Here is a 23,899-nt window from a genome sequence, read left to right on the forward strand (position 1 = left end):
TGTTTACTATCATCATAACTGAACCATAACTGCTTCAATGGAGAAAGGACAAATAAAGACTATTAATTTTTTGAAACTTTTGACAAGAATGAGAGTACAAACTAAACCAAATACTATTACTCTTTTAATATGACAATTTCCAAATTCATGACATTAAAAACTGTAGCAGAGATCTAATATAAAGAGACAATTTTTTACCTCTATTATGGAATTATCTATGATTATCTATGATTGAGGAGCAGATAGGTGGCACAGTGGATAAAACACCAAGGCTTAAGTCAGAAAGATCTGAATTCAAATTTGACCTCAGACATTTACTAGCTGTGTAACTGTGGGCAAGTTATCTTACCATTGTTTGTCTCAGTTTCCTTATCAGTAAACTGAGGATGATAATCACACTAACTCCCCAGGTTCTTGTGAGGATCAATCAGATAATTTTAGTGTTAGCACTGAGCCTGGCACATAGCAAGTACTATGTTAATGCTAACTTATAATGATGATGATGATGATGATGATGATGATGATGATGATGATGATGTTCTATCATCATCTATTATCTGAGTCCTCTAATATTTTAAAGAAGTTGTCAGTATAATAACAAGTATTTGTTAATGTGCTAAGTGTTGGAGAAACAAAGAAAGACAACAGCAGATGCTGCCAAAGAGTGTACGTGTAAACAGCTATGTACCTACAAGATACATACACAGTGAATGTAAGGTAATTTGAAAGAAGACTCTGACAGCTAGGGAGACCAGGAAATGCCTCCTGAAGAAGATGGGATTTGGGGTAAATCTTAAAAACCGGGGAAACTATGAGGCAGAGTATTCCAGGTATGAAAGATAGCTAGTACAAAGGCAAAGAGACAAGAGAGGGAATGTCATGTTTGAGGGGCAGCAAGAAGGACAATGTTGTTGGATCAAAGAATGCCAAAAGAGGAATAATTTGGAAGGAGAATGAAAACATATTGATCAATGATGATGATGATGATAAAAGTTAACAGGCATATAGTGCTTATTATGTGCCAGGTACTGTGCTGAGTGAGTGCTTTACAAATATTCATTCATTTGTTCCTCACAACAACGTTGGGAACAAGGAGCTTCTATTATCCCCATTTCACAGATGAGGAAACTATGGCTGAGAGCAGTTAAATGACTTGCCCAGAATCGCTAGTAAGTGCCTGAACTCAGGTCTTCCTGATGACTCCAGATCAGATACTCTATTCATTGAGCCACTGAGACACCCCACAGGGTATCCTCAGCATCAGCAAAAGTTAACTGGCGAGAACACTCAACTTTTCCATATAAATAATAACAAATGAGAACTGAAAAACACTAAGAACACTGAAAAAAAAAACTTTCAAGTAGATACAAGGTTAAGGTTAGAGGTATTTATTAAGAAATTAATTATATTAGCACAAATACATTATTTTGAGTTGCCCAACAATGCCAGTAGCCTAAAATCCTAACAGCCTTTAGCAACTGGGCATAACCAAGGTCATAGCCTATTTAGTTTTAGTATATAAATTCAACACAGAACCAAAATTCAAATCAAGGAAACAAGTAACACATTTTTCTTTATATAAAGATGTGATATGAAAAACATCAAAAAACTTTGAAATGGTCACTTATTGATTTTTTTTTAAAAGAAGCTCTTTTTTTGAGACAAGAAATCAAATTACAGTGTTTAGTTGGTTGGGTTTTCAAGAAAGAACAAAGGAGACTCATAATTCATGAATAAGAAGAAGACAATTCTTCTATACTAATAACTGCACCCACCACAACAAAAAATTCTAAACCAAGGAATTTTGACATTTCTGAGTCTCATAAATTCAATTTTTCTAAGTTTAAGGGGCATTAAGAATTTCTAAATTATTTTTTAAAAAAACCACTGGGACACAATACAGTATGTAAAGTTATTTTTTTTAAATGTTTAGACTAGGGTCAGCTAGGTGGTGCAGTGGACAGAGCACCAGCCTTGGAGTCAGGAGGACCTAAGTTCAAATCCAAACTCAGACACATAACACTCACTAGCTATGTGACTCTGGGCAAGTCACTTAACCCCAATTGCCTCACCAAAAAGTAAAATAAAGTAAAATAAAATAATAAATGTCTAGACTTCATTTAAATATTCACATAAAAAAATCTAACATTATCTTGACCAAAATAAAGTATTTGAAAATGGTTATTAATTTCAATCTCAATGTCGTCATTTCTTATGTTCTCCATAATACAGAAGCAACAATACTTTCCTCAATTACTTAATGAAGCAACCAATGGAAAAACTAAGTATTTACTAAACATAAAAAACACTATAAAAAAATAAAAATATGTAAATAAAAATGTTGACAGCAAAACAAAAAAAAAGTACACACAGTTTGTTAAATGTTACACACGCCAACCAAAAAAAAATTCCTACTTCAGAGAGATTCATTTGTGCTGTGGCTGAATCAAGTAAGGATGTTTTCTTATTAGTAAAATAAAGAGAATGGACTACATGTGCTCTAAAGCCAATTCCTTAAATAAAACTTATGAACAAAGTACACTTAAGAACTTTTGGTAACAATAAATATTCTTATATTAGTGGTAATGCATATTTCTCTGGTGATTTTCAAAGACTCTTATTGGCACTAATTACAATTTCAGAAAAAATGGTAATATGACCTACAACAACTAATTTATAATTTGTATGAAGTAATCTTACTTAACCAAAAAAATTTGTAATATCTAAAGAATTCAGAAATAAGTATATCTAATAAATCTGTACCAAAAAATATGTCTGTATATATATGTGCCTGTATGTGTCTGCATGTGTGTACACACACACATACACACACACACATACACACACATATATAAAAATCTTAGTTGAGCCCATCATCCTTCTTTAGAGTTAGTCCTTATTTTAAACAAATATTTTATTCTTATTTAAGGAAAGGATCCTATATGACTATAAATAATGAATGAATGAATGAATAAAAATGAATAAATAAATGACTAGTAAAAATCCAGTTGGGAAATAGCACACACAAATAACAGTTAACTTCAATTCACCCAATAAAATTAAAAGACGTGGTTTGAAAAAAAAACACATTAATCCAGAAACCACTAATTAAGAGTTACTGATAATCTGGTCATGATTAATAGTTAAAAGCTATGAGGTAATGTTATATATAATATATAGTAAAATATACAATGTATAACATATTTAATACATAAAATATATAACATATTTAATAACTATGATATATACATACATATATACATACACAGACACACCCATATATGACCTGACAAACACAGAAGCCATTTGCTCAAAGATCAAATAGCCATTTTGAATCTGAATTCATTATCTTTCACCCAAAACTCTCCCCTCTTCTTAGTTTCTTTGTATAGTCAAGGATATCGCCATCCTTTCAATGATGCAGACTCAAAACCTAGGTATCACCATGGACTCCTCTCTCTCACCTCCCAATATCCAATCAGTTGTCAAATTCTGCCATTACTACCTTCATAATATCTCTCACATAGACCCCCTTGTAACATTAAACACTACCACCTCCCTGGTCCAGCTTTCATTACCTCAAGCCTATGCTACGATAACAGTCTATTGATTGGTCTTCCTGCCTCAAGCCTCCCTTCACTCAAATGCATCTTTCACTCAGACATCAAATTGATCTTCCTAAAGTACAAGTCCAACTATGTCTCTCTCTCTCTCTCTCTCTCACAAACACAAACACAAACACACACACACACATACACACACACACACACACACACACACACACACCTCTTACCCATTCAATCAACTCCAGTTTCTGCCTATTGCCTCCAAAATCAAATATAAAAATTCTCTGTTTGCCTTTTAAAGCCCTTCAAAACATGTTCACTTCTCACCTTTCTACTGTTCTTTGCACCTTTACTATTAGACTCTGTAGTCTAGTCAGTCAGTCAATAAACATTTAAGTGCCTGCCATATGCTAAGCACTGTGCTACAAAGAAAGGCAAAAAGTTCTGATTCTCAAGGAGTTAAAAATCTAACGGAAGGAACAACATGCAGATAACTATGTACAAACTATATACAGAATAAACTGAAGATGATCAAGATGGAAGGCTAGGGAGGTGACAGACCCATTATACCCAGTTCTAGTGAAACTACATTTGGTGTACTGTGTTCAATTGCAGACATCCCGTTTTAGGAGGGATAAGAAGCTGGATGACATCCAAAGGAAAGCAATGAGGAGAAGAAAAGGTTACATGAGAACTGGTTGAAGCAACTGAAGAAAAGCCTGAGGGGGCCCATGACAGAGGTGTTCAACTATCTAAAGGGCTATAATATTTTAAAGAGATAAGATTTATTCTACTTCATTGCAGAGGACAAAGTTAGGAAAAAGATGTGAAAGTTTCAAAGAAGTAGATTTCAGTTTTATATAAGGAAAAACTTCCTAATAGTTCTCTCCAAAAGCGAGGTACCTTGGCAGTTCTTAGGTTCTCCTTTACTCTATTGAGACTGTCAAATAATGGGTGTATGGCCCAGCACGTTGGGTCTATTTTAGAAGAGATTATATTGTTTAGGCAACCTCTGAGGTCCCTTTCAAATTATGATTGTGTAGTGTTTTTATTAATAATATTCTGTGATGAATTTAACATATGAACTAATGGGAGAGGTAGATTAAAGTATCTGTAAAGTAGACATCAGATTTCTAAGGAAGAAAAGGCTATTTGTACTCATATGATTAAACTATTTTAGGAATACCTAAAAAGCTCCTATAATGATCCCAAGCTACCAATGGAAAGAAAGGTCCATTTCTGTGATCCCAACATTCTACCAGTATTGGTGTTTGGAGAAGACTTGGAGTACAACAATATTTTAAAAATTAAAACTTAATATCATACACAGGGAAATCAAGAGGTTCAAGGTGAAGTGTGGGAAGATTGCAACATATAACCCATTGTCATCCAAACACTAACAAAGAATAAATAAGAGTTCTCAATATTAGAGCAAGGGTAAATATTTTTAACTTCTAGATATTAATGGTTTAGATATTTATTTTTGTCTTCTTTATTCAATTAAATGGTAAATTGCTCTTTAAAAGGTAACAGTATCTGCAAGTTCAAAGGTCTGAGATAGGAACATTTGTTTCTTAGACCTATGAAAATAATTATTTCTATTACTACTATTTTAAAGCTTCTTTTTTATCTCCCTAATTTCACTGTCTTAGTGCTAAATACTTTAAGATTATAAAACACATCAAGACACTTACATATATTCAGACATCCATAGAGATATTAATAAAATTCACAAATAAAGATGTCATAAGATCATAGATTCAGATCTGCAAGATTGAGATCACTGAATTCAACTCCCTTATTTATAGATGAGGGAAATAAGCCCTAGAGAAACTAAATGAATTGTGTAAAGTCACATAGGATCCCACAGATGAAAGTATCTAACCCAGATCCTCTGTCTCTAAATCCAGGGATCTTTACAATAAATCATGCTGTCTATCTATCATGCCATCATTCCATCAATCTCTTTCTGAAAGCACCTACTTCATTTCTTCATTTGAAACTCAGGACGGCTCAGCTTAATATTTTCATAAAAATATCATAATGGATCAGACAAGCACATCATCTATATACTTTTTTGTTATCTACCTGTTTTTAACCATAGAGATACAAAGTAGGCATCACAAGGCACCTGGTCACTATTCTGGTAGAAGACCTGAACTTGTTCTTCTGGTAGCTACCAGAACTGAAAAAATGATAGTGTATCAAGAGGAAATAAACAAATGTAAGCAATTCACTTAAATTTCCATAGGCCTCAATTTCGTCATCTTTTAATTGAGGAACTTATACTATATTGCAACGGAGGTTCATTCCAGTTCTAAATCTATGATCCCAAGCACTACAGAGATCAAAACTTTAAAGGCCAAATGCATTAAGTGATAATAGCAAAATATGCTTTCACTGAAAATCAGAGCTGATGTCCAGCTCTACTAAATGTGACCCAGCAAGTGAAAAAGTAGTCTGGAATACAAAGCACAGCAGGAGCGGGCAAGCCTACAGAATTCTCATCCATTTTCACATTCAAATTTCACAATCTTTTTATTAATCCTAAAATGTTTTGTTGTATAATTTGGCAGTTTAGGTGAGTTTCTTATTGAAGGATAACTAAGATTTCAGGGCTGAGAAGCACTGAAGAAAAGGAAAATTATTACTTGACAGAATGACTATAAATATATAAAGCATCCAGTTATTTTTCAGTTCTACTCTCCACCTTACTTGTACCACAAACAGGACACAATGAGATTTTCTTTTTAAGACGACATGCTTTTTTATCAATATGTATATGAAAAAGTATTTGCTATCTCATATAGCATTTTTATTGCATAAAATCAATTGTAAATTTTATACAACCATATCAATAAAGGACAATTACTATGGGCTAGCCTTTGGAATATGGAAATAGCTTTATAAAAGGATTTTCCTTAAAAGTTATTTCCTGTAATAAAATTGTACCTATGGCAAAATTTACCTTCATCCTACTACTATACACAGAAATTTTAATTAATTCCATTTCTTTAAACTATGTGATGAGAAAATGCAACTTATTAATATTAACAGAATCAAATGAATAAAGAATTAAACAAAATCCTATTTTGAGATTCATGATTTAAGAAAATTAAATGGTAACTTTCAAGATATAACAGGTAAATATATATCCCATGAGTCTGTCACATACAACTGTAACAATTTTACTTTTTAACTCAAACCATGAAGTAAGATCAAATATTATCTTAGCACTTAGCTGCTTTAATATATTGTAGAAATAATCATTCAGCTTTGAAATATACTAGTATGTTCTTACCGTAATCCATTCCTCTGGTCAAAAGCAGGGATCATAGAGCTAGGATGTTCTGACATTAGTGCAACTAACAGCTGTAGTACATCCATTAGATTGTCATCCTATTTTGATTTTATTTTAGAAATTTAAAAAAAATTAATTAATTTTAACCAGAATACATTACAAATTCTCACCAAAGATGGGGGAGGGGGGCAAATTAAGATTGGTCTGAAAACATAAAAGAAAAGGAATCAAATAGCCTATATATGAAAGATTAACTTACTAATATAAATATTTAGTGGAACATAAAAGTCAAAAATACAAAAACAAAATACAAAAGTATTAAACAACATGCTAGAATTTAAAAATGGGAAATATTACTTAAGAGCTGCTTTTTTTTTGTTCCTTTTGTTATGAGTACTGTCCAAGTATTCCCTAACTGAAAGGGAGGCCCCCTACAATCCACTTTATACATTATTTTATATTCATTATAGTATTCATTATAAAAGTACATTATAAAGGTACATAACATTTTTTAAAATTTTCTTGAAGCCCAAAATTTCTAGCAATATCATTACTTAGATCACTGTGAATATTTTCTAAGCATAAACAACCAGAGGGTCTGTTTCATACTAATAGCAACATGCAAGGATGTTTATAGCTGATAAGTAATAAAAGAAAAAGTTGGGCCCATATGAGCATTATAAACAAATGTAAGTTTTATAGATCATTCTTTGGATTCTAATAATTTAACCATTTCTTAAATTAGTATAATTTAAGAATATGTGGAATACTAGAATATCTGAGTCCCAATACTTAAAACAGGCTAAGTGGATGGTGACAATACTGAAGTCCCTGAAGTAAAGAAGAACAAAATTACTGGTAATTCAAATGATTATTTAACCCCCAAAAAATTGTACATGTAGTAATATGTATTGGAAATCAGGCAACCCTAAAGATACCCACACAAAACCTGAGAGAAAAACAGAATACCTAAACAAAGAAAAAAGAAATCACCTTAACACTTCAAGTTGCATCAGCATTCAAAAATCTAATAAACATGTTACAGTAAAAAAATAAAATAAACTTACTCCTTTACCCAGGCTCTAAAATAATTCAGATTTCATCTCATCAACAATGCCTGCCAGGTATTCTACCACTTGTCATAACCAAATGTTTAATATGCCACAAGATCAAGAGTGTAATAGAATATAAGTATACAAATTAGAACAAAAACAACTGCGGTGATGTTTTATATAATATTTAATCCATTCCTTGTTTTTAGCTATTTAACCATCTCATTATAGACAATCATACAATCAGTTTTATTTTCCCATTTGCTTTGTTGTGCGTGTTACTTACATCTGGTATAAATTACCTTTTCCTAGTACTAAGGTATAAATATGTGATGGCAAAAATCCCAAGTTTAGTTCCAGAATTTCTTTACACTGTCTAATAGTTTAAATTCTACTACAAATTAACTGTTTAACTTAACAGGTGATATTCTAAAGATGTAAATCAAACAGAAAGAAATCATAAATGTATAATCCATCCATTTTTAGCCACATATCTGTTTTTTCACTCACTGTTTTGGTCTCTTGAAAGGCAAAAATGTATGTTAACAACATAATTTGGACCTGTTCTTCAAATCAATTTAAGGATATCTAAACCCAAATATGAGAGGCTTTTATCATTCATTACTTTCTCACTGCAGAGCCATCTTGTGGTAAAAGAGAAAATTCCTAAAAAATCTTTTTTTTATAAGCCTTTATTCCTAATTAAAAATATTTATTCCTCAAGCATAACAAACAATAACAATATTATGTAAAATATCAGGGAAAGTATTACTTTGCTTCAAAAGTAAAATTTAGACAGTTCTAATATAAAATATAATTTTAAAACTCAAATGTTACCTCATGCATAGTAAGTAGATAATTGAGAACGGCCTGTAGTTCATCTTCTTTTATGCCAGAATCCTTAAAATATAAAACAATTACATTCTCTATTTGAAATGACAGGAAAATTTTAATTGAAACAGAATACATAGACAGATTTTTAGATCTGGGCATTTGCCTTAAAAATAAAAGAAGGAAATGACATAACATGGTTAATTTTACTTAAAATTTTAACAAAAAGTTATATAGTATAAAACTCTATGAGTTAGCCTCATAAAAATAATAAAATTGATATTTGGTAATGTAATATACTTGTATATACTTATAGACTATAGATCTTTGACAATGTTAAATGCATAGATAAATACGTATGTATATTCACATAACATAATAATGTGTACATCATGGATACACACACTCACACTCTCACATATATATGTCATAAATTTATGGGGAAAAATACACACAAGTGCATGTATATGTCTAAAGAACCCTAAATAGGAAACTACGATGACCAAATTGTAAATAAGAACAGTAGTCTCAATATCCACTTTTATGGTTATATGCTGCACCTTTCGTATACATACAAAAATAAAAGGGAGAAGAGAGTTAGGAATAGAGACTATAGAGGTAGAACAAGACTGAGAAAAGATAAAAGATATTTGGATGTGCAACATATATGGAAAACCTGCTTATATTTTCAAACTAAAATTATACTATCTGGAAAAGTATTATATTCTCAAAGAATATAAGTTGACTATTATATTGCTATTAATAATACAATTTTATATTTATACTACATGTTACAAAACTCTCTCAGACTTTTTTTTTAACCAATGAGGTTTAAATTATATCACCTGATATCCACATATACCCTTTGAGATAGGCTGAACAGATATTTTACTATCCTCATTTTCTCAATGAAGAAGAAAAAACACATTAACGTAAAATGGGTCATTTCAGGTCACATAGGAAGTGAATAATAAAACCAAGATTAGAAACTGAGTTTCTTGACCCATCCCCCAGTGCCCTGTCCTCAATAAACACTGTTGCCTAGCAAAAGAAAAAAGTAACTATAATGTTAACATCAAACATGTCTAGATATCAGAATTGTGGAAAATATGATCATACTTTTAAAACACAAATTTTATTTAAACCAATATTACAGACTATTGAGAAAAATTTACTTCTTTCCAAGAGTGATCCACCTTGTATAGATGCTCCTTTAATATGACTACTATATGAGAAGATCAATTTTAAATATAAGAAGAATTCCACGCAGGCATTAGAGAAACCTATTATGATTTCACCCTGAACATAGGAAGAGAGCTGCTTTCTATCTTATGAACATTTTGGTGGCACTTTGAGTCTAGATATATAAAAATATAAAAGAAAATGAATGAAAAATCTTAAAAGGCCTGTTGTTTTTTTTTATTCATTGAAGTGATAAAGGAATCATTAGGACAACACTGGGCTCTATAGGAAACTGCAAACTATCAGAGACAAGGAAAGTATATGATGAAGCAACAAAACAAAGGTTTACTCACCTTCATCACTAATTGCTTAACGAACATCAACAATAATGCCCGGAGAGAAAGAATTTCCTTCTGATTAGGCCGAGGTCCATCTTTTAAAGCAAAAAATGCACTTAGTTTTATAGAGACTCAAAACTTACCTATTTTTTATTACCAAATTCATTTTCATTCACTTACACAGACAAAATTCATCCTTCTAGAAATTCACTTTTCTAACTTCAATTTTCTAAGGGTCACAATCACTTAATTGAACTTGCAATGTCTCCAGTTAAAACTGAAGGTAATCATTTAATTCTGAAATACCCCAAACACTTTCAGACCCAACACTTAATTATCAGGATAGCCATTTCATAAAAGGATTTTTTGGATATTCAAGAGTTCCAAAGGAATATGTGAAGGGAAGAGCTAACACAAGTAAAAATCTACAATTCTGATAATCACTATTTGTACAATATTATTAACTCATTATATGAAACAATTTTTTTCTTCTTTTAACTTTGACCAACAAAGAATACCTCTTACTACAGCCTGTCATCTTGTGAAGAAGCAAATCAAAATGCTTAATAATTTTGACTTCCTTCCCTCTATCTACATTCCCCTAAGTCACACATGGATAACATTAAATCAATTTACATGTCTCAGCCACATAAATCTCAACTAGAAAGCTTTTGAAACTAAAAACCTATTGTTCTAAACTCTTATATGAGGTACCTGCTTGCCACACATCATCTCTCCTTCATACCACCTGTCATCATTTATAACTGGTTCTTAGACCACCAGGAAGGAAAAAAAAAAAAACCATGACCTTGAGCAGAAGTAAAATTTGAAGGGGAGTGGGAGAACCTAGAAAATTTTTCCTTAATGTCATTCATAGGAGTTAAAAGTCACAGAATTCCAGAGTCAGATAAGACCTCAGAGACTATGAAGTCCAGCTCACACATGAATAGAATTTCCTCTACAACATATCTAAAAAATGGTAATCCTGACACCTGTAAGATACTGTTATTAGTGGGGCAGGAATGGAGGGAGGGAGGGGGGGAGGTGAAGGAAATTCCACTTTTGAATGGCTCTAAATAATAACTAGAATAGGAGTTTAGAACCACAGGGCACCATATTGAAGATATATCTAAGCCCCTCATTTTATAAATAAGGAAACTAAGACGAAAAGAAAATTGATTTAGCCCAAGGCCACACAGCTACTCTGTGACAGAACTGGGATTAAAACCCAGGTCTCCTCAAGGCCAATCCAAAAGTCTTTCTTCTTAAAGTACCAGACCATTAGTCATGAGCCTGAGCTGTGCCATTAAATTGTAACATGTCAGATAAAGTCAACAGTCTCTCAATGTCTTAGATGCCAGTTGTCATTTCTATCTGATAGCCTTGGCATGAGAATAAATGTTTTCGTAAAATAAAAGAAAAAAGATGTGCCATAAAAATTCAAGTTATTGTTTCTCTGATTCACAGAAATTAAGATTATTGCCACCATCTATTAAAATGGTTCTCCTCATCAGAATGTGGTCTATTCTTCTGAGGAAAAAAAAAAGCCTATGGTATCCCTGGAAAGAGCTAATATTCATTACATAGAAGGATAGCAATAATGGATATCTTCTAAAATATGAGGATCTTCATAGCGGAAAAAAAAGGATTTTACCAATAGAACAATTGGTGGTAACTGACCACTGTGCCTAACATACTATTTCTGGGTTTAGATAAATCATTTAAATCTCTCTCTCTTTCCCTCCCTTTTCCTTTCTCTCTCTCTCTCTCTCTCTCTCTCTCATTCTCTCTCTCTCATACACACACACACACACACACACTCCAAAACAAATAAACACACATGAACAACAAATAATCAAGTAAATGGGTTTTAGTATACACATAACTATCTATCTATATAGGGACTTTTCCTAGGCCTGCTAAGAAAATCTACCCACAAAAGTCCCTTCTTTACCATTATACAAGCTAATTGCTTTAAGACCACAGAGTAAGAACTGTTTAAAAAAAAAATAAGAAAATTATTAAAAGTATTAAAAGTAAAATGTTACCCAAAAGGGAAAAAAATACAAATACAAAGCATTCAGAAGATAATTATTGTAGTCTGAAAAAGATGAGAAAGAGAAATGAGAAATCATGAATTTTGTTAGGTATTAACATACCTAGACCTTTCGGAGTAATGCCACTACGATCCTGAGGATTCATTGTCCAGTAATAGTATTTCAATGTATGCATTATGAGAAGCACTGTCCCAACTCTCCGAATTGCATTATATATGTTGACTGTGCCAATGAATTCCGTGGACAAATAAGTGTACAGTGTCAATTGAACCTAAAAAATCCCATTGAAATCAGTCAAAACAATGCAAAATAAAATTCTTCCATTACTCCCCCCACTGATAACACTACCTGATGCCAACACTGTTTGTACTTACATTCTTTTTCAAATAATTAAATACTTGGCTTAGTAATCACGTACTACCCAAAAAACAAAAAAAAAAAAAACATAAAAAAGAAAAACTTTTAAACACACACATACACAGAGGTCACTGCTGCTTCTTCAGTAGTCAGTATCAGATGCTCTGGAAAAAACACAGGAAACTTCCCAAACCCGTCAAACAATCAAGTACTATGCAATGGAAATAACTTCATTTTAACTTAGATTTGACAATTGGCTCTTGCCCTAGGGCAAGTGAATTGATAGTTTTCAATCTACCCTACATATTACAGATGCTATGCTTTGCTGTATAAAACTTAGGATTCTTTTTTAGATTAGGAGGAAAATATCAGCCTCAGTAACTTGAGGAAAGAATCTTACACTACCACCAAGTGGAGTCTATTAGTATGACAACATTTCTCCTAAATGCAATAGAGCCATTATAACAGGTAGTTACTATATTCTGTATAAAGGGGTCATAAACTGACCTGGGTTCAAAGGCTAGATACAGTCAGGATAAAAGAGGGAAGTAAAGCTAGAGAATCTAAGCAAACGAAAAATGTGAGCTAAGTATGAAGGTGGGAATACACAGTACATATTAGGATACTTGCCATTAAAGTCCAACAATGTTCCATAAGCATGGAAGTCACATACAAGAAAAGTTTCAGCAAGAAGTCACTTCTCCCAATATTAGAAAGGAATACAATTAACTAATCTCTAGTTCTCCAACCTACATTTCATGACCTGGGTGAATATTTTAAATTTGAGAACTTATAAATAAGCAAAAATGTAACAAATTAACATTAATAAATTGGGTAAAAGGCTGGGAAGAAAAAGTAGAAATAGTTTTCTCCAACTGAAATTTTGTCTTAATTTAAAGTACGGGTTCAGAAGTTCTAACTCCAAAGTTTACCAGACATACACCCAGTATATGCTGGTTTAAATTAGTCATGCTAACAAGAAATAAGAACCTACTTGGTCTCCTTAGACTTCTACCAACTGCAGCATATTTATTCTTTGGAAACTTCATGCTACATCCACTTCCTGCCATATCTGACAAGACTACTATAGCTGACAAGCACCCTTATCCAGATGGAAAGCAGTAACTATTAAATCTGACAAACATCTATGACTGCGATTTTGACTAAAATTTGGAGCTTTATTAAAGTAACAAAGTTCCAGCTTAAGAAACAACACACATACACACACACACACACACACACACACACACACACTCTATAACCTGCCAGGTTACTAAGTTACACCTATATTATCACTGCTGCCATTTTAAATGGCTAAAACTAGTTCAAATGTTCAGTGAAGAAGAAGAACCATGGTATTCGATATTGGCATGACTAATAAGAATATTAGGTATTACATTTTTCTAATTCATGTTATTCAGAAATTTATTTATTTGGTACTTACATGAAAGCACAATGAAATAAAAGTCATTGTCCTGTATTCAAAGGCTTAGATGAAGAGAAAAGCTTTAGTAGCACTGATATACACATGACAAGTTAAAAAATGAGAGCTAACAAGGCAATATATTAAGTAGCAACTGAAAGAGAAAGACAGAAACGCAATGAGTTGAGAAGAAGAAAAAAGAATTAAAAATTTGAATAGTCTGGAAAGGTTTCATGAAGAAGGTAGGACCTGAATGGGTCTCAAAATATGTGGCAAAAATTTAGATAGACAGGAAGGGTGAGGGCATAGTAGACAAATAGATTAAGCAAAAAATACTAACATATAAATGTACTTAATGTATTCAGAAAACTGTGAATGAACGAGTTTGGCTAGAACATAGGATTATTCGGTAGAGTAGCAAGAGATGAGGGCAGAAAGAGAATCTAAAATCACTATGTGGATGGCCTCAAACACCCAACGAGGCAAGATGTGTCTCAAAGGAGTCAGTCACATGCAAAACATTGTATTTTACAAAGATTAAACCGGTGGCATCAAACAACTGAAACTGAAACCAGTGGGTCTAGTTTGAAGACTACTACAATAATTAAGGTGAGATGATGAAGGTTTCAATTAAGACAGCAGAAAAGGAACAGGAAGGGGAGGACAAATCTAAGGCAGAGTATAAAGGGCAGGGGGAGGGAAGGAGGGAGGGAAGCAAAGGATTTAATAACTAGAGGTCAAAAGCAATGTCAAAAATTAAACCTTTCATAATTTTGAATAAATTTTTCTTTATTCAAAGTGACTATCATTTTAACTAGTCTCTGCTTTAATTATATGTAAGAAAAGGTCATTGAGTTATAAGGTACTGCCCCCTTTCACACGTGAACAGTTTGGTTGCTAAAAGCAATAGATTATTGGCAGCTTTGGAGAGAGCCCTTCAGTTGAATGATGAGGTCAGAAATTATGCTTGGGAGTTAATGGTAACTGATTTTCTTTAAATGGATAATACAAGGGTGAGGGCTTAGGAGCTAAGCAACAAATGGTAGGAATGTACAACCAACAAGAAGGTTACCTCTAGGACTGTAACAAATATTTTGAGCTGAAGGCTAAAAAGACATTGCTATCCCCCATACTAAGAAAATACCCAAACCTGCTAGCCTGAGTTAGCTCAGAGAGACAAGTGAGGTATAGATAGAACATCAAATATCATGCCTGTAGGCTAAACAGTTCTTATGGATCAAATGAAATAATATTTGAAAAGCACCTGGCACAGTGCCTGGCAAATAACAGGTGTTTAATAAATATTTGTTCCTCTCCCCATACCCTCCCCCCCATGGATAGACTGGTACTATGTCCTGCCTAAAGAATCCAAAAGTCATATTCTCCATATGGTCCAAAAAAACACATGAAATTATTATATTGAAAGTGCTGTCCAAAATATGAGGTTGATCAGAACTAACCTCTGATTAAATTACTTCTTGTTAATAATTAGCTTAATAAGAAACTGTAAGCAAATGGATACTCCACTGTTTCTGTAGCACACCAGTGCGACTGCAGAGGATGATTTCATAAGATATGAAAGCTACCTCAATATCAGTTCCAATTCCTAAAAAGGAAGATGGTTAAGCAAAAGCAATTAGTAAGAAAGAGGTAAGTAAAGTGGGATGGCAATGGTTAGATAAGCAAGGACAACATTCTACTGAAACTAACAGAAAAATTAGCACGCTTTTAAACCCAGTATATAGTAAGCTATTTTAATTATGAGAACAGGGACAAATAGCTCTGCAATTATACTGATTAGTAATAAAAGCAAACCACTAAGTTGAAGGTTTTTTAAAAGTTACTTAAGACCATTCTGGAATGGAAATAAGTCAGAGGTCATGGCAAAGAAAAAGGTCAAATTTAAATCAGAAGATAAAAAGATACTACGCCTGCTTTGATTGTTTCCAAATGGTAGTCAGACAGCAGCTGCTTCTCTTGTTCACATCTGAAAAAACTAGTTTAAAATAAGACACACTGAACCCCCAAAAAGGCAAAGAAGTCTGCAAAGCTAAAGGATTATTTTGGTCTAACAAAAAGAATAAATATACCCTATGTGTTTCCAGAATGAGGAGTAACAGAAGAAAGGAGCAAATGTCAGATATTTTAGATGTCAGGTCCTAATCAGTTCTACTCCTTTACTGAGATATCACCAACCAAAAAGATTTCTACAAATTGAACATGTTTTATGATTAATGTTAATGTGCAATGCAAATGTACAATATATATTCACATGTGTGAGCTCACAAGTGTCGGCAGGTAGATACAGACAACATAGTTTAAACATCTTTATATCTGACCTTCTATCATCTTCATCATACATCACAGGTAATTACCATGAAAATTTAAAAGTATATGTAATTCCCTTTTAAATAGCCAAAGTCTGACCCTAGATAAAGTTAAGAATTTCAAAGTTATATTTTCCATGGTAACTATGTTCTACTCTTCATTAATATTATTATAAAAGGGAAAGATACTGTAAAGGGGGGTTTTTAACTTGGCCTCCATGAATCCCACAGCTGTAGTTAAATTTGAAAGAAGACAGTAGGTTGAATAGAAGAGAGGAGCATTTTAAGCACGGGGGTCAGTCAAAGAAAAGGCCTGGTGCAGAAAGAGAATGTCCAGTTTGTGGAACAGGCAGGAGACCAGTGTCACTGGATCTAGGAGTACATGTAGGGAGAAAAATTTAAGAGAAGTAAGGGAATGGGAGGTAGGTCATGAAGTACTTTGAATGACAAAAAGAATGTTCTATTTGATATTGGAGATGATAGAGAGCTAGTGGTTTACTGAGTAGGGACATGGCACGGTCTAAACTATACTTTGGGAAAAATCACTTTGGTGGCTGAATGGAGGACAGATTAGAGTGGGGAAAGAAATGAGAAAAAGAGATTCACCAGGAGGCTATTACAATAATCTAGGTGTGAGGTGATGAAGCCTGTATCTGAGTAGTGATAGTATCAGAAGATATAAGGGGATATATTCAAGAGATGATGTTGTTGAGTAATTCCAGTCATTTCTGAATGATATAACCTCTGTGAAGACTTCTCAGGGTGGTGATGAAAAGCCTGTCTCGAAACTAGAGATAGGCTCTGAGAGAACAAACAGGCCATAAGTTTAAATTACCTAAACCTATAGGAATTCGGCCTTAAACCCTCTCCTGATTGCCACTGCCACGTCAGCATCAGGTATACTAAATAAGGACATGTATGTTTGGATTGGCTATACCCTGTTTCCTTGTTCTTTAGGAATGGGAAAGATTTTCATGCCTAAAATGTAAGCCCACCTCCCAGCCAATGGGAGTAAGGGATAGTGGCAGGGTGGGAGTTTCTTGTTTGTGTTAATATATATAACCTTGCTTTATCCTTTGTGCCTTGACTCTCTCCTGCTGGTAGCGTACTGGAGGAGTAGACACCTCTTCTCGCAAGATTGTAATAAAGAGTAACCTTTGCTTCCTTGAGAAGTCTCTGAGTTTAATTGTGTTAGAGTCGCTGTACCACACATTTCTGACTCTATTTTCTTGGCAAAGATACTGGAGTGATTTGCCATTTTCTTCTCTAGCTCGTTTTACAGATAAGGAAACTGAGGCGAAAAGGGTTAAGTGACTTCCCTGGGGTCACAAAGCTAATAAGTATCTGAAGCCAGATTTGAACTCAGGTCTTTCTGACTCCAGGCTTGCCATTCTATCCACTGTGCCACGTAGCTAGCCATCAAGAAACATAGCAAAAGGGGCAGCTAGGCGGCATGGTGGATAGAGTACCAGCCCTGGAGTCAGGAGGACCTGACCAAATCCCGCCTCAGACACATAATACTTCCTAGCTGTGTGACTCTAGGCAAATCACTTAACTCCAATTGCCTCACTAAAAAAAAAAAAAAGAGAAGAAGAAGAAGAAATGTAGCAAAGGTGAAATCGGCAAACCATAGTAACAAATTTGGGAGGGAGGTGAGGGAGAAAGAAAAGAGTGGGAGAGAATCCTTAAATAAGGAAAGAAAACCACAAAAGATAAAAGAGATTATCAATTTCATAAGATAAAAAGGCTTTTGCAAAATCAAATTCAATATAGCTGAAATATGGGAAGTTCTCAGTTTTCTGCATCAAGTATCTCTAAAGATAATATCCAAGAAATAGAGGGAATTGGCATTAATAATTCATCCCCAAAAGATAAGTGGTCAATGGATATGAAGACTTTTCAAAAGAAATGCAGATTGTCAACAACAGCATGAAGTATTTAAAATAATAATGGATAGCATTTACATAGTGCTTTATTGTTTAGAAAGTGATTTACAAATACCTTATTTGATCCTCACAACTTAAGAGATAAGTACTATTATTATCTCTTTTACAGATGAAGAAACTAGCACAACGTCACATAACTAGTGTCAGAGACAGGATTTTAACTCAGGTCTTCCTGAGTCTGAGTGCAGGTCTAATATTATATTTTAAAATTGAAATTTCACTTCAGACTCAACAAATTAGCAAATAAGATAAGACAGAAATAGCTAATGTTAGAATATGGAAGACAATACTTAAACACTTTAAGTTGTTAAACCTGCTATGGAAAATATTTTGAAATTCTGGAAGAAAAGTGATTTACTTTTCAGTATGAACTACTCATACCCTTTGACCCAGCAATCCCACTACTAGGTATATTCCCCAAGAAGTTTCAAGACAAAAGGGAAGGCCAAAATATATCAAAATATCTGTAGCACAATGTTTTTAGAGGTGCCTGGTGATACAGCAGATACAGCACTGGGACGGAGTCAGGAAAACCTAAGATGAAATTTGGTCTCAGACATTTAGTGACTTTGTTACCCTGGAAAAATTATTTAACCTTTATCTGCCTCAATTTCCTCAACTGTAAAATGGGGGTGATAACAGTACCTACCTCCCAGAATTGTTATGTGGATCAAATGAGATAATATTTGTGGGGGGAAAAAGTACTTAGTACAGTGCCTAGCACATAGATATTTAAGTAGGTATATAAATGCTTTTTATAATATATATTTTATATAATAAGTAATAGCTAATAAAATAACATATGTAATAGCTAATATAATAACTCTATATAATAGCTATATGTTTATTCCTTCCCCTATCCCTTTTGTTGTAGTAGAAAACTGGAAACAAAGTAAATGCCTATCAATCAGTTTGAACAAATTGTGATATGTGAATTTATTAGAATATTAAAATGCCATAAGAAATTATGAATATGAAGAATTTGGAAGAATATAAGAATAATTTTAAGAACAGATGCAGAGTAAAGAAAGCAGAACCAGAACAGTATGTGTAATAATTACAATAAAAACAAAACACTAAAAGGTACCTAAATTCAGATTAGCTACAATGACTAACCCTGATACTGCAGGACCTACTTCCTGCTAACCCTCAATAGAGAAGAAGAAGACGATGGGTACAAAATATGTCACATGCTGTCAGATGCTATTTTTTTCCCGTTGGTCTTCCTTAAATGTTGTCTTAGTTAAAAAAAAAGATGGCTCAATGGGGAATAAGAACATATTGGGAAATCACTGATTTTTTTTAAGAGGCATCAATAAAATGTCTCAAACTCCACCCCAATCTAAAATATGGAGTTGTCTACATTAGTAAATACAATTTCATTGTATTTTAAATTAACATCCTCTCATTAAGCAGAATCTTTTTTTCAAGTTATATATAAAACAAAGTAGTATTTCATCTTCTAACTAAAATTTCATTTTGTACTCCTACAAAAACACAAAAAAGTCCAGTAGTTAATAATTTTTTCTTTTACAAGTCTATGCTCACCCAAATATACTCAATAATCTTTAGTCTACAAGTAAAATCTCAAATTTACAATTTTAAGTATAAAGTGGAAAAGTAAAAGGCACAATACATTTAAATCAACAAGCCATATTTTACCTTAGCTGGGGTATGAATCCATATTGCAGGATTGAGAAGGATGTGATCACACAATTGTTTCAGAAGTGGCACCCCATTATGCAGACTACTCAAGTATTTTGAAAATGCCAAACAAAGTTCAAGTACAGCTCTGCTGACATGGCATTTGGAAAACTGTGAAGGGAAAAAAAAATTCTAGTTTTATTTTAATCAGTCAACTAAGAATAGTGTAAAACACAGGCCTACTGAAAAAAAAAATTCTATCCTATAAGCTATCCCACACATCAGAGATACAATGGAATTCCCCAGAAATCATTCATCAATAGTCACATTTCTCTGTGATGTATGAGGTGCCAGAAACAAAATATGACAACCCCAAATAAACTATATCAACAAGGAAGACTCCTGCTAAAAAGGTGCCAATTAAAAAGGCAGTCAACAAAAAAAAGTCTACAGGGAGGGGGGGAAGGGGGAGAGGGAGGGAGGGAGGAGGAGAAAAATTTAAAACTCAGAAGCTTATGGAAGTAATTGTTGATAAATAAAAATAAATAAATAAATAAGGGGGGGGGGGGAGTCTATGGCCTTTAAACAAATAAAAACTTTTAAGTAAATTGTGTTTTACCTTTTCAAGGCTGTATCCTATGACCAGGAAGCCCTTAGAGGAAAGCATCTGTTCTTGCATAGCAATGGAGTTTTTCAACAACTCCATGATAAAAGCCAATAGGGTGGAGCTGTAAAAGTGGGGGAAAAAACTTGAAATAAAATTTCTAAAGAAATTTCCAATATTATTAGGAATATGGAAGTCACAGAGCTCTCTATTAAATTTTAGTACAATGGAGGTAGGGAGGATAGAGAGAAGATTATTAACTCACTAATGCTTAGGGTGACTGTTTTTCAGAAGAAGTATAGTTTCAGAAAATAAATGACATGTAACATAGTGGATAGAGGGGTGACTTGGAGCCAGAAATACTTGGATTTAAGTCCTGCCTCCTACACATACTAGCTTTATGATTCTGAGTAAATCATTTAACCTCTAACTAAAACCACATTACAGAAATGCTAAGCTATATCAGCAGGAGGGGAACTCCACACCAGGAATTCCATACACAGGTCTGGAGTCACACAAAAAAATAATTAACTTCTAAAGGAAAAAGAGAAAATTCTCAGTTCATAGAGCAGCATATATTTTTGTTTTGGTTTTTTTGTCTTACCTCAATTTTATATATTTCATGTACTACATGCAGGTAAAACCATTAATTTATTACTATTATTGTTTATTTTAATTCCCTGACTCCCACACACTCCCTCTCCCAAGTTGCTCTCAATGACATGAAACCTCTTCTCTGATGCACCAAGTACTTCAAATAGTTCCTGAAATTCTACCTCTGCTAAAAATCTCCCTCTATTCGTAATAAACCTACCCTATTTTTTAACTAAATTTTGTCAAAGCCAATGTTTATAAAGAAAAACCTTAGTTGTTTAAGACACCAATCATCTCACACCCTTAAATATCAGGTATCTTTCCAAATCATATACCTCCTAATTATACTTGCCAGGCCATTATTCAAAAACTTATTTGACTTTTAGCTGCCATTTCTAAAATACAACTTTAAATCAGTGGCCTGTGTCCACCAACATTGGACATTCCACAAGCCTCAGATTCTTAAAATCTAGCCAATAGCTCACTAATGTTCAGATTTCTTAAGGGTCTGGCCAATATAGTGGATGTTCTAATAAACCTTTTTTTGGCTGAAAGAAGGCGTGGGTCAAATTCATTCAGGCAAGACCCACATGTTGCGATTTTGGGGTCCCAGCATCCCTAAATCCCTAAACCTCAACATTTTGGTGGCTTCTATGGGGAAACTGCCTAACCCCAAGTTCTTCTCTAGCCAGAACTGGAAGATATATAAGCCTCCCTCACCTTTCTTTCTTGCCCTGCAGTTGCAGTTGCTCTCCAAGCATCTGGGAAGGCTTGGAGGTGCTTTTTGGGCAGATAGTTACAAAGTTGTCTTGCACTTGGCCTGAAGCTCTCGAGCTCTCAGTGTACTGGTTCAGTTTGAGGCCATGGACCTGGGTACACCTTCCACAGCACAGAGGACAAGGATGGACACCCTATAGGGAAGCGTATGCCAATTTTCTCAATTCTCTTGGCACTAGGGAATTGGAAAAACTGCAGGTGCTTTTTGGTTTCCTGAGGCTTACTTACTCCCTTCTCTCTACACCCCTGAATCCTCCTTCATGGAGGCTACAGGGAAAAGTTAGAACAGCTAAAAACATCTTAGCAGATTCTGGAGGTTTTGTGATCAATCATTAAGGAGTTTTGAAACACCTCCTAACAACCCTGGTCACTTCCTTCTCTCACTCCCTTCCCTTAAGTCAAGAGAGTATCTTTGTTAACCTCTCTCATAGAAGAAGAGAGTTTCACCCTTCTCCCCCTCACCTTTGAATTTGCCCTCCCTGACCTGACAAAGGGAAGGAGTGGGGAGCAGCAGCAAATACAGCATAGGCCCCCCCTAGCAATGGCCTTGGGTCCTAGGGCAACCTTTGCCTGTGAGCATCATCCAGGTTCAGCACATCTTGTTCAAGGTAAAGAAGCTAGTTTCTGAACTTGGGTAAGCACACTCTTTTAAAGTTGTAGTTTTAACTGTTTAATGATGAGATGTTGATTCTCTGTGTAAAGTATTTTTAGTTGTCTGATGGATCATAATAATCCATCAATAAACCACTATCTCTGAGAAAAATGCCACAAGTTACTAAGAGAGAATGTGATACTGGTGGGAAGTCAGCATCGGGAAAAGCTAAGAGGACAATTTTAGCTTCAGTCTAAGATGGGATCCTCCTGGCTTAATTTTCCCATTTTGTTCCTTTGAAAAGGAATGTTACCCACCCAGCTATTCCTGAGTCTGGCTACGAGGTGGATTTGATACTACATGGTTGGAAAACTGTGAATTATCTGAATTCAAGCAGAGTTAAGGATGTTTTATACTGAAATATATGGGCCCTAAATCTACTCCCTGCTTTATCCTTCTATAGCAAATTTCTATAATCAGAGCAAGTGGTCAGTAAAAGAGCAATGCAAGTATGTGAGATCTTGCTGTTTTGACCTGAATATATAGTCATTCAATACCCCCAAACAACTGAAATTAAATCAGAAACATCACCAGTTTGGTTTGGGGAAGAGAATTTGAGTATTAATTGAGGTGAAAGTCAGCCTCTGGAAAATTCATTTGTGTAACTATTAAACCCAGGGTAGAAAACTTCTACCTACAAAAGTGCTACTTAAGCTTTAGAAAAAGTAACACAATCAGATAATCCAGCAGGTCAAATGTAAATGATTTGAATGGAGCTTTACACTTTTACTTCTCCCTATATCTTGGCCTTGCAGTCTTTTCTGTCAGATTTGTGTCTTCCATACTACAGGCCATTCACCCACAGTTGGTAGCAAACAGTGGCTACTAGTCAATGCCCCCCCCACTCCATTGTTCCCTGGATACAGCCTGTGCTGGGTTCCAGTCAAGTTCCTCTTTGGGAATCCCTAGAGGCAGGGATAGCTGTACATTGCTCGCCAGTAGGAAGCAGTTTCAGAAGCCAAGACCTTTGTCCCTTATCCCAAAAGAATTTGGGTTCCATTTGTTTGAGGGTGGAACGATGAGGATGGGATCTGGACCCCAAAAAGGAAAAGCCCTGCACTTTCCCACCGGGCCGAATCTTAGGAATTCGCCTAAGGCTATAATCCTTTCAACTGGCCTTTTATTATAGCCTATGCCCAATCTCCCAATTCTCTGTTACCCTGAACCTAACCCAGCCCTCCACTGTCTATTACCTGCCATTTCCCACCCTTGATCCTATCTAAACTCCATTCTACCTCCCATCAAGAT

General features: G+C 34.3%; 1 protein-coding gene across 7 annotated transcripts in view; it reads right to left on the bottom strand.

Moving 5' to 3' along the window:
• The window catches only part of LRBA (LPS responsive beige-like anchor protein), a 676,054-nt gene that overhangs the window by 588,290 nt on the left and 63,865 nt on the right, over window positions 1–23,899 (bottom strand). For all 7 annotated transcript variants that reach the window (XM_027866938.1, XM_027866942.1, XM_027866935.1 and 4 more), the window contains 6 exons: window positions 20,644–20,752; window positions 20,043–20,195; window positions 12,430–12,598; window positions 10,286–10,365; window positions 8,757–8,819; window positions 6,868–6,965 (listed from right to left, as the gene is read on the bottom strand). In XM_027866938.1, the coding sequence (XP_027722739.1) occupies window positions 6,868–6,965; window positions 8,757–8,819; window positions 10,286–10,365; window positions 12,430–12,598; window positions 20,043–20,195; window positions 20,644–20,752 (672 nt within the window). The remainder of the gene's footprint in view (window positions 1–6,867; window positions 6,966–8,756; window positions 8,820–10,285; window positions 10,366–12,429; window positions 12,599–20,042; window positions 20,196–20,643; window positions 20,753–23,899) is intronic.

The sequence above is a fragment of the Vombatus ursinus genome, unplaced genomic scaffold (genome assembly GCF_900497805.2).
Source record: "Vombatus ursinus unplaced genomic scaffold, bare-nosed wombat genome assembly UNPS02014784.1, whole genome shotgun sequence".
Lineage (NCBI taxonomy): Eukaryota > Metazoa > Chordata > Mammalia > Diprotodontia > Vombatidae > Vombatus > Vombatus ursinus.